The sequence below is a fragment of the Bos grunniens genome, chromosome 6 (assembly GCF_055505025.1).
Source record: "Bos grunniens cultivar Pamir isolate PY7600 chromosome 6, Bosgru_T2T1.0, whole genome shotgun sequence".
NCBI classification, from domain to species: Eukaryota; Metazoa; Chordata; class Mammalia; order Artiodactyla; family Bovidae; genus Bos; species Bos grunniens.
The window spans coordinates 1,190,735-1,207,952 of NC_141170.1; the positions used below are offsets into that span (position 1 = coordinate 1,190,735).

General features: G+C 54.9%; 1 protein-coding gene across 3 annotated transcripts in view; it reads left to right on the forward strand.

Moving 5' to 3' along the window:
• NICOL1 (NELL2 interacting cell ontogeny regulator 1) overlaps positions 1-16,812 on the forward strand; it is a 21,327-nt gene extending 4,515 nt beyond the window's left edge. Inside the window, exons 1-4 of one of the 3 annotated variants that reach the window (XM_086404509.1) lie at positions 13,721-13,776; positions 15,405-15,569; positions 15,781-15,869; positions 16,701-16,812. In XM_086404509.1, coding sequence (XP_086260635.1) covers positions 15,431-15,569; positions 15,781-15,869; positions 16,701-16,766 — 294 coding nt within the window. In that variant the 5' untranslated portion in view covers positions 13,721-13,776; positions 15,405-15,430 and the 3' untranslated portion in view covers positions 16,767-16,812. Of the gene's footprint in view, positions 1-13,720; positions 13,777-14,974; positions 15,128-15,404; positions 15,570-15,780; positions 15,870-16,700 lie in introns of those variants that run through there. The other 2 variants (XM_086404507.1, XM_086404508.1) reach the window with 2 other exon arrangements.
• Positions 16,813-17,218: the final 406 nt, after the last annotated feature.

Here is a 17,218-nt window from a genome sequence, read left to right on the forward strand (position 1 = left end):
CAATTTCAAAAGGTGGTCTAGATAAGTGTTTCTGGAGAAGACCAGGTGGGCCATTTACATCTTAGAAGCAGAGGAGGAACAAGGCAACTTCTAGGAGTAACTTCTGTTTCCTGAAGGCCACAATATTAATATATAATATATATTTAAGTCTCAAGCTAAGTAAGGGAAGTCTGAGGAGCGGTAAAAAGATTGGTGGGCTTTGAGTTTTTCTGGAGCCTCATCTCAGTCCTATAAAGACTAGATTTGTGAAATAAGGACAGCTCTTTTAATTCATCAAAGAATGGGGTGGTGGCAAGGAGTCGGACACAACTGAGCGACTAAACAATAAAACGTTCCAGCAGGTGGACGGGTATGTCAGCACTTTGGTGTCATTTGCCCTGCTGACATACCCGTCCACCTGCTGGAACGTTTTATTGTTTAGTCCCTCAGTTGTGTCCGACTCCTTGCAACCCCATGGACTGCAGCACGCCAGGCTTCCCTGTCCTTCACCGTCTCCCTGAGTTTGCTCAAACTTCTGTCCACTGAGTCAGTGATGCCATGCGACCATCTAATCCTCTGTCCACTGAGTCAGTGACGCCATGCGACCATCTAATCCTCTGTCCACTGAGTCAGTGACGCCATGCGACCATCTGATCCTCTGCCCCCCCTTAACTTCTGTCCATGGAGTCAGTGACGCCATGCGACCATCTAATCCTCTGCCACCCCCTTCTGCCTGCAGTCCCGCAGCATCATTTTTTTCCCAATAAGCTGGCTCCTCATGTCAGCTGGTCAAAGTATTGGAGCTTCAGCTTAGGCATCAGTCTTTCCAATGATTATTGAGGGCTGATTTCCTTTAGGATGGACTGTTTTTATCTTGGTGTCCAAGGGGCCTTAGAATGTTTCACTTTCCCTCATCTAGCTTAGTGGAGAAGGCAAAAAAAAACCCTCCCAGGCTCTGAATATCAGCTATGTTTAGTTCAGTCCTACCAGTGGCTTTTGATCTTGGTGATCTACTTTAAAAAAAACCTGAGAGGATCCTCAGTTCAGTTCAGTCGCTCAGTTGTGTCTGACTCTTTGCGACCCCATGAATCACAGCACGCCAGGCCACCCTGTCCATCACCATCTCCTGGAGTTTATCCAAACTCACGTTCATCGAGTCAGTGATGCCATCCAGCCATCTCATCCTCTGTCATCCCCTTCTCCTCCTGCCCCCAATCCCTCCCAGCATCAGGGTCTTTTCCAATGAGTCAACTCTTCACATGAGGTGGCCAAAGTACTGCAGTTTCAGCTTCAGCATCATTCCTTCCAAAGAACACCCAGGACTGATCTCCTTTAGGATTGACTGGTTGGATCTCCTTGAAGTCCAAGGGACTCTCAAGAGTCTTCTCCAACACCACAGTTAAAAAGCATCAATTCTTTGGCGCTCAGCTTTCTTCACAGTCCACCTCTCACATCCATACATGACCACAGGAAAAACCATAGCCTTGACTAGACGGCCCTTTGTTGGGAAAGTAATGTCTCTGCTTTTTACTATGCTATCTAGGTTGGTCATAACTTTTCTTCCAAGGAGTGAGCGTCTTTTAATTTCATGGCTGCAATCACCATCTGTAGTGATTTTGGAGCCCCAAAAAATAAAGTCTGACACTGTTTCCCCATCTATTTTCCACGAAGTAATGGGACCAGATGCCATGATCTTAGTTTTCTGAATGTTGAGCTTTAAGCCAACTTTTTCACTCTCCTCTTTCACTTTCATCAAGAGGCTTTTAGTTCGTCTTCACTTTCTGCCATAAGGGTGGTGTCATCTGCATATCTGAGGTTATTGATATTTTTCCCAGTAATCTTGATTCCAGCTTGTGCTTCTTCCAGCCCAGCGTTTCTCATGATGTACTCTGCATATAAGTTAAATAAGCAGGGTGACAATATACAGCCTTGACGTACTCCTTTTCCTATTTGGAACCAGTCTGTTGTTCCATGTCCAGTTCTAACTGTTGCTTCCTGACCCGCATATAGGTTTCTCAAGAGGCAGGTCAGGTGGTCTGGTATTCCCATCTCTTTCAGAATTTTCCACAGTTTATTGTGATCCACACAGTCAAAGGCTTTGGCATAGTCAATAAAGCAGAAATAGATGTTTTTCTGGAACTCTCTTCCTTTTTCGATGATCCAGCGGATGTTGGCAGTTTATCTTTGGTTCCTCTGCCTTTTCTAAAACCAGCTTGATCCTACCTGGTTTTAAGAAATTCTTTACCTACGGCCCTCAGTTCCAACCTTGATGCGAAGAGGCTCGCCTCCAGCCTCAGGTGGTCCCATTTCTAAAGGTGACCACTCAATGGTTTCTTCGGGATGGAAGGCCATTCAGACGGCAGACTGGAACGGGCATCAGTACGGGAGCGTGGAGGGAGCAGAGGTGAGGTCAGTGTCAGGGGCTCTGTTTGCCGTAGGCACTTTTACAGCCCTTACCTTTCACTACCCTTCTCAGCATCCTCAGATGAAGCTGTTTGGGCGTTTTGAAGCTTTGGGGGCTTTTGCATATCAATTAAAAAAGGTACAATAATAAGATGAGAGCTCTCTATAAGTTTAATAATTTAGAAGTCTCTCCAGTCCCGGGGATCTATTTTAGAAGAGGAGAGCTCTGATCCCCCTTGTGTCCCGCAGACCCTGTGGGCAGGGGTCCCAGAGACAGGCCAACAGGGAAGGACCTTGTCCTCTGTCGCCTTTCTCTGTGCCTACAAAGTTCAGTGAGGCCGGGAGAGCCTCCGGGTGGCCCCTTCACTTCCCGGGGAAGGCCGCAGGCGTGCACACACGTGCCAGTGTCTGAGCTCAGCTGGCGCCCTCGTCCGCGCGGGACTGCTGAGCCTTTGCGGCGCGGCGCCCAAGTCGGCGGTGAGCCGTGAGCCGAGCTCCGGGAGCAATCTCGGCGAGGCAGTGCGCATGCTCGGGTCTGCGCCGAGACCCCCGCGGAGTCTCCCCGGCCGGGGGCCGGGGGCCGGGGGCCGGGGGCCGGGGGCCGGGGGCCGGGGGCCGGGGGCCGGGGGCCGGGGGTGAAGGGCGGCTGACTCTCTTCTGGGTCGGGTCTCTCTCTCTGGCAGAAACTGCTGCGGATGCTCGGGGCTCCGGGATACCCCCACCGGGCTCCCAGTGACCCGGGGGCACTTGCGGCTGGAAGGAGCAGACGTCCCTGGTCGTGAAAGCGAAAGTCGCTCAGGCGTGGCCGACTCTCCGCGACCCCATAAACTATACAGTCCTTGGAATTCTCCAGGCCAGAATACTGGAGTGGGGAGCAGTTCCCTTCTCCAGGGGATCTTTCCAACCCAGATATCAAACCCAGGTCTCCCGCAGTGCAGGCAGATTCTTTACCAGTTGAGCCCAAGAATACTGGAGTGGGAACTTCTCCAGCGGATCTTCCCCATCCAGGGATTGAACCCAGGTCGCCCTGTTCTTGGGAGCTGAATTAATTCAATCTGTCCTTTCACTACCAGAGGGTTTATTCAGACCATATAGCAACTTTTTTTTTCCCCCAACTTAAGCAAAACTTAACAAACCGGCCACTCCTGTTTCCCTGGGCCTTCTTCCCGTCCTCCTGGGTCCCTGACTAGGAAATGCACCGGCCCAGAAAGGTTACAGGTCAAGTAGAAACCGCTTGAATAAAAATGTCAGGATCATCCCTTAAGAGCAGTGAGGGTTGGCCAGGAGGAGAGCCCACCGGAACACCCCGGGGGCACCAAGGAGCCAGTGGGGCCCGCAGTCCCTGCAGTCCCCGTGGTATTGAGCACAGGGTCGGGTGTCAACTTAAACAAAAATAGCCACAACCCCGAAGTTGAGAGTTACATTTTATTTGGTGGGAATTTTTAGGACTTTAAGCCTGGGAGACAGCATCTCAAGTGATCCTGGGAGAACTGTCCTGAGGAGGTGGGTGGGGCGGAAAGAAGTTTATAACTAGCGGTGGTAGTCTGAACAGCAAAGGATTATTGTAGTTAAGGAATGCCAGATATCTCAAGCTAAGGTATTTAGCACTTTGCTAGGTATGTGCTTAGTCGCTTCAGTTGTGTCTGACTCTTTTCGATCCCATGGACTGTAGCCTGTTAGGCTCCTCTGTCTATGGAATTCTCCAGGCAAGATTATTGGAATGGGTAGCCATTTACTCCTCCAGAAGACCTTCCTACCCCAGGGATCAAACCCACGTCTCTTATGTCTCCTGCATTGGCCGGCAGTTTTCTTTCTTTTAACTGGAGGATAATTACTTTACAATACTGTGCTGGTTTTTGCCATACATCCACATGAATCACGCACGGGTGCACGTGTCCCCAGTCCTGAAGCCCCCTCCCACCTCCCTCCCCACCCCATCCCTTGGGTTGTCCCAGAGAACTGGCTTTGAGTGCCCTGCTTCATGCATCGAACTTGAACTGGTCACATGTTTCACATGTGGTAAGAGGCAGCTTTCAGCGCTGGGCAGGGGTTCTTTACCGCTGGCACCACCTGTGCACGGCAGGTGCAGGCGTCTGGGCTCCCTGAAATCACTCCTTGCACAGGCATCTCAGCCTTCTGGGCCAGCGTCCTGTGATTGGCTGTCATACGTCCTTAGTTCTTCACTCACTGGAGCGAGTGGTGGCGGCTCGCGGTGGCAGCTCACTGGCTGATAGCAGGCTCTGTTGTTCCCGGACTCAGAAATTCATGTTTGGAGGGCCGAAACCCCTGATGGCCGAGACGTCTTTGTTCATTGACGTGGCCGGAAATATTCCATTTCACAGGGGTGAACTCCAGCTGTCCTCTGGGGAGGGTGGGTTGTCTCTGATACCCCAAGCTAGCATCGACAGAAGACTCATCAATAATTGATCTAAGAAAGGGAAATTTTTATTGGCACCAACCTGATGAGCCTAACCCGGGAGACAGTCTTTCAGCTCTCGGGCCTGCCCGCCAGAGGTCAGAGCGAGGTATGTGAGCTGTTGAGACAGAGGCTGTAAGTCAGACGGCTCAGCCACAGGCCGTGCAGTCCAGGCCTGCACACACCCGGCGAGGGCGGGCTGCGGCCCCCGCTCACTAGGGCGAGAAGAAAGGTTCTCTCCTGGGGTCTGGTGAAGGCAGGCACTCCGCCCTTACTCGAGGGGTGGGAGGGGGCCCAGACGGGCAGAGAAAAACGGTACGTTCAAATATTTCTTGTTTCGTCCAGAATCACGACACAGAGAAAGGACCGGGGCACGGGAAGTCGCAGCTAGCAGGTGTAAGTTTCTATATGTGTCAGTGGAGCGAGCAGACGACACGGCCTTACTGCTCAGCACAGAAGCCGTAATGGGAAAGGGTGAAAGAGCGCCTGCATGCGGATGACGGAATCAGTCTGCTGTGAGCCAATAATGAACACAGCCTTGTACATCGGCTGTACTTCAACGAGAAAACGGAAACGATTCCGTTTTGTCACAAAACACGGGTTTTGTTTCAGCGCACTACTCTTTTCCATTTCACTAATTTCCGCTCTCACTTTTAAAATTCTTTTCTTCTGCTGACTTTGGATTTAACTCGCTCTTCGTTTTCTTGTTTCCGAAGGTGGAAGCTTAGATGGTTGCCCACAGAGCCGCTTCTGTTCTAATATTTGCGAGCAACGCTATAAATTGCCCTCTAAGGCACTGCTTTTGCTGAATCCCACACATTTTGATAAGTTGTGTTTCCTTTTTATTTAGTCATTTAGTTCAAATTATTTTAATTTCTCTTGAGAGTTCTTCTTCGATTCATGTGTTTTTTAGAAGTGTGTGGGTTTTCTTGTGGCTGTTGTTTTGGGGGGTTTTTTTGGGGTGGGGGTGGTTGTGGCTCTGGTTCAGCTCGTAGGATCTTAGTTCCTGACGGGGGATTGAATCTGAGGCCTTGGAGGGGAAAGCATGGAGTGTCCTAACCAGTGGACTGCCTGGGAATTTCCAGGCGTGTGTTCTAAAGTCTCCAAGTGTTGGGGAGATTTTCCAGTTATCTTCCTGCCTCTGGTTTCCACTTCAGTTCCACTGCGGTCTCAGGGCAGACACTGTGTGATTTCTGCGATTCTGAGTTTGTCAGGGAGTGTGTTTTGGCCCAGAGTGTTGTCTGTCCTGACGAGTGTTCCCAGTGAGGGTGAGAAGAATGCGTCTTTATTTATGCATTTCTTTACTCCTGACTGCTGGGTCTCCATTGCTGCACAGGCTCCCTCGAGCTGTGTGTGGGAGCAGGGGCCCCTCTCGAGCTGCGGTGCGTGGCTCCTCAGGGTGGCAGCCTCTCTCATTGCAGAGCATGGGCTCTCAGCCGTGCCCAGGCCTGGCTGCTTCACGGCACGTGGGACCAGGGACGGAACCTGTGGTCCCTGCACTGGCAGGCGGATTCTTAACCCCTGGAGCGGCAGGGATGTCCAGGAGAAAGCATGTCTTGCTCTGGAGCGTGCCGTCTGTAGGTATCTGGTATGTGAGGTTCACGGTGGCGCCGAGTTCACCCACGGCCTTCCTGATCTCTGCCTGCAGGGTCTCCTCGCTGACCGGGGCGTGGAAGTCTCCGACCATCACAGTGGATTCATCTGTGTCTTTTCTGTGCTTGCCTTAAAATCCATTTTATCTGACAGTAACATAGTGATCCTAGCCTTGCTTTTTAATGAGTATTTACGTGGTATAGCTTTGATCCATTCTTTTTTAAACAAATTTAGTTAATTCATTTATTGTCGGCTGTGCTGGGTCTCCGAGGCGATGCTGGGTCTCTCACTGGGGTGGCTTCTCCTGTTGGGGGGCATGGGCTCAGTAGTTGTGACGGGCTTGGGGACCCTGCCGCAGGTGGGCTCTTCCCGGGCCAGGGATCAAACCCATGTCCCCAGCGCTGGCGGGCAGATTCTCAGACACTGGACCCCCAGGGAAGTCCTGTCCACTCTTTTACTCTCACCCTTTCTGTCTCCTTAGGGTGCAGTTGTGTCCATATAAACAGCATGTAGCTGTGTTGGTTTCGTTGTCGTTTTTTAAGAGTGACAGTCTGTGTCCACCACCTGGAACATTTTGTCCATTGTTGTTGAATAAAAATCGCTGACATATTGGTTCTTTCCTTTTCTGTCTTCTTTTGGATTGGCTCTTTACCGCTCATTTTGTCACGCACATTAGTTTAGAAGTTATTCACCGTCTCCTTTTTTTCAGTAGTTTCCCCAGTAATCGCAGTGGGTGATTGTGATTCACTGCTTCACTTATTACAATCTAAAATGAACAATACCGATTTCAATGTGTGTTCATGTGGCCTACCACTTTGTTGTAGAAATCAGTTATTGTTGTCCAGTCGCTCAGTCGTGTCTGACTCTTTGCGACCCCATGAGCCGCAGCACGCCAGGCCTCCCTGTCCATCACCATCTCCTGGAGTTCACTCCAACTCATGTCCATTGAGTCGGTGATGCCATCCAGCCATCTCATCCTCTGTTGCCCCCTTCTCCTCCTGCCCTCAGTCCTTCCCAGCATCAGGGTCTTTTCTGATTTATCAGCTCTTCGCATCAGCCTACGACTACTTTAAACATCTAAAATTATTGGACAATATACAAACCAAAGCTTTTCAGGTGGAGATAAGCACTGCAGAACAGTGGAGAAGGGGGGCAGCAAGACCGGTCCACAGTCGGCTGACCTGCCCCTGGAGGAACGTTCCGTCTGTGGGACAGGGAGGAGGAACCCCAAGACCGCTGGTGTACACTGACTTGAGGAGACAGAGTTCTGAACTTGGGGGCTCACGGGGACCGGAACTTCCAGGGTGGAGCTGTAGAGAGAAGAGGCTCAGCTCTCAGGCTCTGCCCTATGTCCCGTCAGGCCCTCAGCATGTGAACCAAGCGCCCAAGGCCGGGCGCGACCCCGAATAGCCCTCACGGGGCCAGAAAGGGGCTGTGTTTCCAGTGGCCACGGGGCGTTGAGCGGAGCGCTCAGAAAGCTACTGCTTTAGTAATAGGGTCAGACAGGCCCAGACCAAGGAGTTTTCTGAGCTTCCCTGGCGGCTGAGATGGTAAAGAACATGCCTGCAGTGCAAGAGACCTGGGTTCAATCCCCGGATGAGGAATATGCCCTGGAGAAGGGAATGGCAACCCACTCCAGTACTCTTACTGGGAGAATCCCATGGATAGAGGAGCTTGGTAGGCTACTGTCCATGGAGTCACAGAGTCAGACACAACTGAGTGACTAACACACACACAGACACACAAGGAGTGTTCCAAGCCTATCTAGTGAAACTTAAAAGGAAGACCCAAAAGGATCAGATTATTTCCAGGTGACTTAAGTGCATTACAGAACAAAGCTCAAAAACATTAAAAAAGAAACAAATCCCAGCGACCCAACATTATAAACAGTACAATATCTGGCATCTAACAAAAGTACCATAAATTAAAGGAGCAGGAACATACAACTCATAATAAAGAAGAAAAAATCAACTGGGAACTGAACCAGAAATAAGACAGATGAGAAGGTAAGACACAAGGGCATTAAAGGTTATACAACTATCTGAAATAGCTGGAAAGCTAGGAGAAAGATGTAAAGGTATTAAGTAGTGATATTAAAAACCCCAGATGAAAGCACATGTCGGTATAAAGAATTGTACGTGAATACTCAGAGCAGCTTTACTTGTAATGGCCAAATGCCGGAAATTACCCAAATGTCTATCATCAAACAAATGCACAAATTGTGGTTTTTCCAAACAATGGAACACTGCTCACCAATAAAAAGAATGCACTATTTAAAAAATTTTTTTTCTTTTCTCTTATTTTTATTCTTAAAAGAATGCGTTATTGATGAGCCCAACAACATAGACAAATCTCAAAGTAATTTTACTAATTTAAAGAAGTCAGACAAAGGGACCTCCCTGGCGGTCAGTGGTTAAGACTATGCTCAGGAGTGCAGGGGGCACAGGGCACAGGGCCACAGGGGGCACAGGGGGTGCAGGGGGCACAGGGGGCACAGGCGGTGCAGGCGTGATCCCTGGTGGGGGAACTAAGATGCCGCATGCTGCATGATGTCGCCAAAAAATAAAACAGACAAAAAGTGGAATATATGGCATGATTCCACTTACATAAAGTTGTAAAAAATGCAAACTAGCAACTGAAAGCAGAGTGGTTGTTCTGGGGGAGAAGCCCGTGAGAGGAGGTGGCAACCGACAAGAGGCTGAGGGTGTTCGGGCGGGGGTGGGGTGGGGTGCTCCCACCTTCAGGAGGTGAAGGCCCCGCAGGTGCATGCTGGCCGTAAAAATAAAAGTTATCTTAGCAGCAAAAATGAGTTTGCTGGAGAATAGCAGAGAATTGCAGTGTGGGACAAAGATGCAATACAAAGGCCAGAGGCGGGTCTAACAAAGGAGAGGCACGTCATTTTCTAGAGAAAAAAGTGGATGTTGGGAGGGGTTGTTCTGAACCAAAGTCCACTGGAGAAAAGTGAGAGTTCAGAGTGGGGGTGGTTTCTGTCTGAGTTGCTGGGGTGGTGACTGCTTGTAGGAGATGCCAGGCACATGTTTCCCTGTGAAATTGAAAGTGAAAGTCGCTCAGTCGTCTGCGCCCCCGTGGGCTGTGTAGAACGGAGAATAGCAGAGAATTGCGGTTTGGGACAAACAGGCACTGCAAAGGCCAGGATACCGGAGCGGGGAGCCTTCCCTTCTCCAGGGGTCTTCCCGACCAGGGATCAACCCAGGTCTCCCGCATTGCAGGTGCTTTCTTTACCATCTGAGCCACCAGGGAAGGCCAAGAATGCTGGAGTGGGCAGCCCTTCCCTTGTCCAGGGGATCTTCCCGACCCAGGAATCCCCTGCATTGTAGACAGATTCTTTACCAGCTGAGCCACCAAGAATACTGGAATGGGTAGCCTATCCCTTCTCCAGCGGGTCTTCCCAACCCAGGTCTCCCACATTGCAGGCGGATTCTTTACCAGCAGAGCCACCAGGGAAACCCAGTTTTCCTGGGGGGACCTGTGATGAATTCTTCCGGTGACTGATTTTGAGTGGTACTGCAGAGAGCGCCCCCTTCTGGCCTCCCGACTCCATTTTAGTGAGGTTTCCCTTTATTAATTTTCCCACCTGTAAGTATATCAAAATCGATCAAATTGTGTATTACAAGTCAACCACACCTGAATGAACGTAAAAAAAAAGTGACAAAATATATTTAATGATGCTTTCACTGTCCTACCAGAAATACAGATCCTTGAAAGGGTATTTTATCCAGAGCACTTTAACCTCATTTACCCCTTCTTGTTGCCCGGTATTTTAATTCTGTTTCCTACTGTTGTTTAGCCGAATCACAGCCTCTTTATACTCACTCCCAGGTTCTCCTCTCACTGTGCCCCCCGCTTAGTTCCAGATCTTCCATTTCGGATCTCTTATCTTAGCCTGAACTACATCCTTCAGAATTTCCTTCCTAAGGACGTTCTGTCTCTGAATGCGTGTCTATTTTGTGTCATTCTTTGTTTAGAACTATACGTAACTTTTCTTAGTAAATACGTACAGGAACGTGCACCCAGCGTAAACACACGGCTGAACTTGCACAGAGTAAACACACTGTCTCTGACACCGGAATCCGGAACGGAGACCCGCCCCCGCCCCGGGATCCCTGCTGCGCCGGCTCCCAGCGCGGGCCTTCTACTGTGCTCCTGAGTCCAGGATGCTTGGATTCTGTTGAGGAGTTTCGCCTCAATGTTCCTAAGAACCGTTGGTCTGTGGTTTTCTTGGAGGGTCTCTCTGGCCTTGGTAGGTTGGCTTCATGGAAAGAGTTAGGAACTATTTTATACTCTTCAATTTTGGGGAAAAGTTTGAGAAGGCTTGGTGTTAATGCTTCTTTAAATGTTGCTAGAATTCGCCAGTGAAGCCATCAGACCCAGGGCTTTTTTTGTTGGGAGACTGTTGATCGCTGACGCAATCTCCTCACTTCCCCATTGTTCTAGAAATCTGTGTATTTCATCCAGCCAACCCAACCTGCTGGCGCACAGCTGCTCACGATATTCTCTTTTAATCCTTTTCATTTCTGCTGAATCGGTAGGAATGCCTCCACACTTCGTGTCTGAGTTTAGTAATTTGTGTCTTCTCTCCTTTTTTCTTAGTCCATTTGGTTAATGGTTTCTCAAGTATGTTGCTCTTTTCAAAGCACCAACTTTTTGCCCCATTGATCTCTCTCTATGGTTTTTCTAGTCTCTAGCTCTTTCATTGTATCTGCATCCTAATCTTTCTTTCCTTCTGCTAGGCTTTTTCTTTTTTTTCTTTTTGGCCACAGCACCCAGTTTGTGGGACCTTAGTTCCCCGACCAGGGATTGAGCCCACGTCCTCAGTAGCAAGAGTAGAGTCCGGGACCACCATGGGATGCCCTCCTTCGTGTTAGGTTACTTGTTCCTCTTTTTCTAGTTCCTTAAGTTGTAAAATTAGGCAGTTGGTTTGATCTTTTTCTTTAAACGTAAGTGTTTATAGCGATAATTTCCCTCTCATCACTGCTCTCGCAGCGTCCCGTACATGTTGGTGCGTTTTGTTTTCTTTTCATTCCTCTCCAAGTCATTTCTAAGTTCCCTTGTGATTTCTCCTTTGATCCTCTGATTCTTCAAAGTTCCGCTTTTCCTTCTGTTATTGAGTTCCAGCATCATCCTGCTGTGGTTGGAGAATACACTTTTTATGGCATCTAGCTTTTAGAGATTGGAGAAGGAAATGGCAACCCACTCCAGTGTTCTTGCCTGGAGAATCCCAGGGACGGGGGAGCCTGGTGGGCTGCCATCTATGGGGTCGCATAGAGTTGGACACGACTGAAGCGACTTAGCAGCAGTAGCAGCAGCAGCTTTTAAAGTCTATTGATGGGAATTCCCTGGTGATTCAGCAGCTGGGATTCTATGCTCTTGCTGCTAAGGGCCTGGGTTCAATCTCTGGTTGAGAATTAAAATCTCACAAGCTGTGCAGTGCCTCCCTGCCCCCAAATCTATGAAGACTTAATTAGTGACAATGTTTCTCCTGGAAAGCATCCCACGTGTGCCTGAGAAGGTTGGGTGTCATCAGGTGGGTGTCCTGGACGCGTCCGTTAGACCTGGTCGGCAAGTCCTGTTTCCTGACTTGTCCTCTGGTTGTTCTGTCCCATGCTATGAGTGGGGTGTTCAAGTCTATTGTTACTGGAGAACTGTCTCTTACATTCTTAGTTTTTGCTTCGTGTATTTTCACAGTCTGTCATTAGGTGTGTTAACATGTATATTTTCCATATCTTCCTGCCCTATCAAACCTTTTATTAACATGTGATAATGTTCTTCTTTGTCTACTGTAACCTTTTCTGATGTAAACTCCTTTTTGTCTGGCCATGGTTTAGCCACCCTGGCTCTCTTCTAATTATTATTTGCAGGGAATACCTTTTCTCATCCTTTCGCCTTTGATCTATTTGTGTCTTTGGATTTAAACTGAGCTTCTTTCAGGGATGGACTTTGCTGGTGTCCAGTGGTTAAGAATTTGCCTTGCAAGGCAGGGGATGGGGGCTCGGTCCCTGGTGGGGAACGAAGATCCCACAAGCTGGGGAGCAGTAAGCCTGCCCTCTGTGACTAGAGAGCCACAGATAAGAGTCTCAGCCCTGCAACAAACGAGGACACAGCTCAGAGCTGACACAGCCTAATAAATAAACACGCTTTTTAAAAAGACGCAAATAAAAAAATAGAGCGAGCCTCTTGCAGACAGCATGGAGCTGGATTGTGTGTTTTTACCCTTTGGCTCCGGTTTTCCAAGGCCCAAGATGAAGATGCTCTCTTCCAAGTAGCATGTGAATCTTCTTCCGCCACTTGCGGGAGCGTCCCTAGTCCAGAGCTATTTTAAAGTAGCTTCCCCGCCGACACATTCTTGGTGCTTCCAGCGGTGTGGGTTTTGTTTGTGGCGCCTGTGCTACAGCCACTCTTGCCCCTACAGTGTCAAGACAGTCCAGCCCCAGGCTTGCAGGCGAGCAGAGAGGCCTGCGGGGGACGCACGCTGCGCCCGAGCCGCTCACCCGGGGTGCCCGAAGCCGGGCTCTCACTCCTCTCCGCCCGCTGTTTGCTGGCAGAGCCTCTGCCGCTGGAAGCCAGCCTGCCCTCCCCCTACCTCCAAGCACATACGCCTTCCCCTCCTCCGTTTCTGTGCCCGCTTGCTCACTGGCAACCCCCCTGGGCTCCACCTCCCCACTGGGCTTCCCCTGGCGGGGGCAGGGTGGTGGTGGTGTAAGTGCAGGGGGTCGGTGACAGCCCAGAGTGGGCGCGGTGAGTCTGGGGGCGGATCTCCTCCGGACCGGGGCCAGGGTCCCCAGACGATGCCCGGGGCGGCGCGCACGAGGAGCAGGAGGCAGCCTCCTCCCGGGCCCTGATCAGATGCCCCTGGCCGCGGCCCCACAGTGGAGGGCGCCGAGGCGTTGGGGGCTCTGGGCCATCAAAGCCAGTCGCTCCCAGGGCTTCCTGGACTCACGCACCGGCCACGCTCGCATGGACCACACCTCTCCGCGTCCATCTCCAGCCGGACAGCTGCTGGCAACCCAGGCAACAGGTGTGGGCTCGAGAAAGGACTTGCCTGGTGGTCTAGTGGTTAACAATCCGCTTGCCTACGCAGGGGACACAGGGTCAGCCCCCGGTCTGGGCAGACTGCGCCCGCTGTGGGACCACTGAGCCCGAGCTCAGCAGCAGGAGAAACACTGCAGTGAGAAGCGCCCGCCAGGCAACTAGACAAAGCCCGCCCGCAGACCCACAACAGCCAAAAATAAAGGCATTTTAAAAGAGGAAGGGGGAGAAACTGGACAGGGAGAAGTGATGGGGAGTCGAGGGGCTCAGGAAGTTTGGCCCCCTGGGATATGCAAGAATTCACAGCCGGCTTGCGGAAGACCCAGTGGAGACGGAAGGTCCGTACCTGGGGAGGGGCGGGGGCCGGCGGGGCGCAGGGACCCCGGCGCGGGCGGGGGTGGGGCAGGGACTCAGGACCCGGGCAGCCCTGCGGTGCCGCCCCCGCGGGCCGGTGGCGCGGTCCTCTCGGTACCCACTCGGTCGCAGGGAGGACGCAGACGAGGCCCGAGAGCGAGCGGGGCAGGGACGGTGAGGCTGGACCGCGCCGCGGGGCTCTGGACGAAGGGCGCGGAAACGCGCGCGTCCGGGAAGGCGGCCCGTCGGAGTTTCCGGACGCCCCCTGCCCAGCCCAGCCCTCCCCGGAGCCGAGTGTGGCTACCGGGAGCCCTGCCCCGCCCCTAGGCCAGCGCGCCCGCGTCCGGTCGGGGCCGCAAACGTCCCATCCCGTGCCCGGCCGCCACCCGACCCAAGGCCCGGGGGGTGGGGTGGAGGCCGTCCAGCCCGGCGCTGCCCCCACCAAGGGGGCCCAGCGCTGCCCCGCGCCGCGCGGGCCGCTGGCGGCTCCAGGGCGCACGGCCCGGAGGTCGCCTCCTCCGCATCGGGGCTGCGCCTCGTAAAGATCCGGTGGACGCCAAGTAGGCAGCACCCTTCTCAGAAGGACCGGTGGTTCCCGCGCGCCTCGGGGCGCCCGCGGGGGCCACTCTCGGCTCTTTACCCACGACCTTGTGTGATCTCTCGGGAGCAAAGGGCGCAGAGAGGTCACGCGACCCGTCCCAGGTCACGCAGCCGCCGTGGAGTGTGTCCGGACACGGAGCGCTGGAGGCGACCGGGCAGCCCGATGGTTTCTTACCTGTGCCTCTGGCCTGAAGGTCGGGCACGAGGCTGAGCCGGGGCGAGGGGCGGAGACCGGACGGCCCCCCGGGCCTGGGTCGCTCCCGAAGCCGAGCTCCCCGGAGCAACCCGCCCTGACTGGACCCACTGGCTCACTGGGCGCAGAGGCCGCGCGTTTGCATTTCGCTGTCCCCCAGCCCCGGGCGGGCACCGAGCCCTCTACCTCGGTATCGGTCCAGGGACACCCGGGTCCTCGGGCCGCCGGCGGTGGCTCTGGAGCTGCTGTCCAGGTGCCGCCTCCTCCAAGCAGCCCTCAGGAGCCCACGCCTGTAGGGTAGGGCTGACGGCGCCTGGGTGCGGATCCCGACCGGGACTGCGCGTACCCAGTCCGGAGCCATCACCTCGGTCCCTTTAAGCGAGCGGTCCGCGCGGTCCCGGGGTTTCCATGACGACGACGTTGGATGCGGGGCGGGGGAGGGGGGGTGCTGGGGCGGGGTCGGGGCGCATGCGCGGTGCGCTCCGGACGCAGCGCGTCTTTCTCGAGTCGCCGCGCCGCTGTCGCGGGGTCCCCCAACCGCGGTAAGGGCGGGACGGGGGCTCACTGGACGGAGAACGCGGGAGAGGGAAGGGGTCGCAGAGCCCGGGGGGCGTGGCGGGAGTGGGGGCTCGGGGACGTGGGGAGCCTCCAGACCCAGGGGGCGGGGTTGGGGGGGGTTCGCTCGTCCCAGGGGGCGGGGCCCTGGAGGTGGGCTCACGGGTTCGGGGGGTTCGGGGCGGGTGGGTCGCGCGAAACCGAGCTCGGGGTCGGGGTCCGCCTGCCCAAGGGGCTGACGCCGCTGACTGTCGGCTCCTGCAGGGCGCCCGGGCTCCCTCCGCTCGGCCATGGCCCCTCTGCCGCCGTGCGGACCCCCGAGGTCGCCGCCGCCGCGGCTGCTGCTGCTGCTGCTGCTACTGAGCGCCACGCTGCTGGGCGCCCAGGCCCGCGCCGAGCCCGCCGCCGGGAGCGCCGTCCCCGCTCAGAGTAGGTGCCGCGCGCGCACGCGGAGGGGTCCCCGGGGGCCCTGACCCCACTCGGGCGCGCGGGAGGGGCGTGGCTCGCCTTTGTTCCCCGGTGGTCCGGGCGCCCCCGCGGGCGGGAGGCGGGGGGTACGCGGAGGCCGCTGCCCGGGGTTGGGGGGACCCCGCTGCGAGCGCGCCCTGACCCGGGTCCCCCCACCCCGATCCCCGCACAGGCCGCCCGTGCGTGGACTGCCACGCTTTCGAGTTCATGCAGCGCGCCCTGCAGGACCTGCGCAAGACGGCCTACAGCCTGGACGCTCGGGTGAGCCTCCCGAGGGGTGCAGGGAGAGTGGAGGGTGGAATCGCCCCTTTCCGCTCCTCCCGGTGGCCTCCCTGGCTCCTTTCCCGAGGTCACCGGAAAGGACAGCCTGTCCCAAGCCAGCCTTTCCCAGTGGGCAGAGAGGGTGAGACAGGAGACCGCCCGAGTGGGCTGGAAGGCCAGCTTGGGCCCAGCTGTCTGGGGGCTTCCCCCCCCCCCCCCCCCCCCCCCGCCCCCGGCCTCCTCTGCAGGGGGTGGGTGCAGGCCCGGGTGCCCGGAGTCACCCCCCAAGTCTGGAATGAACAGTGCCCCTCCCCTCCACCGTCGCTGGGCCCCAGCTAAGGAAGTTTGTAACAGAAAGGTGTATTTCTGGGAAGGGGAGAAGTAGGAAGAATGGGACACCCTGCCCTGCTCCCTATTCTCCCAGTTCCCAAGGGCTCCCCCAGACCTGGAGTGCCCCCTGGGGATGTGTCTGGAGCCATCAGACGCCCCCGCGGCCAGCCCACCCTGGGGGGCTGGAGGACCTGTCAGGACAGAGGGGCCCCTGAAAGAGAAGCCAGAAGAGTTGTCTAGGTGTGGGGCTCAGGGAGGCTGTGCCCAGGGCAGGAGCAGCAGAGGCAGGGAGAGTGCGGGGAGGTCTGGGGAGCAGCTGAGGGTCCCCTGCAGTCAGTCTGCGGGGCTGGGGCTGGGGGTTGTCCGGACACAGTTGGGTTCAGGCATCAGGAGTCCTGGGAGCTGGCAGGTCTTGGGGGGAAGCTGGGAGCTGGGCGGCCCCCGGGATCGAGTCTCTGGGTGCCGCCTGATGGAGCTCTCACACCCCTCATTGCTTTGCAGACGGAGAGCCTCCTGCTGCAGGCCGAGCGCCGGGCCCTGTGTGCCTGCTGGCCGGCTGGGCACTAAGGACCCACACGAGCACGTGCCCTCACCAATAAAAGCCTGGTCCCCACGCTGGTGTCCTGTTTCCCTGCTCTGGCCACCAGGGCCCACCGTTGTCCCCCGGAGTCCCTGCCTGGGCCTGGGTTTCCCCGCCGGGCAGCTCTCCCACCCTGGCACCAGGCTAGGGGTGTGCACCCGTGGGCACGGTGGCCACCGCCTTCCAGGGTCCTCCCCTGTTCCCTGTCTGCACCTCCTTTTTAGCGTGGAGGGTGCACTTGGCCATGGCCATCTCTGTGCTTGGCGCTGCTATCCCAGGTGGCCTGAGCTGGACACTCCTGGTCCCCTGTCTGGGAGGGCGACCCCAGTCCATGGCCCAGCCTGTCCTATCCTTGGCGTCTGGGTGCACACAGCTGTTCAGATGCTTTGTCCAGGCCCTTCCTTACCCCAGTGGCTTCCCAACCCTTGACCGTGACTTC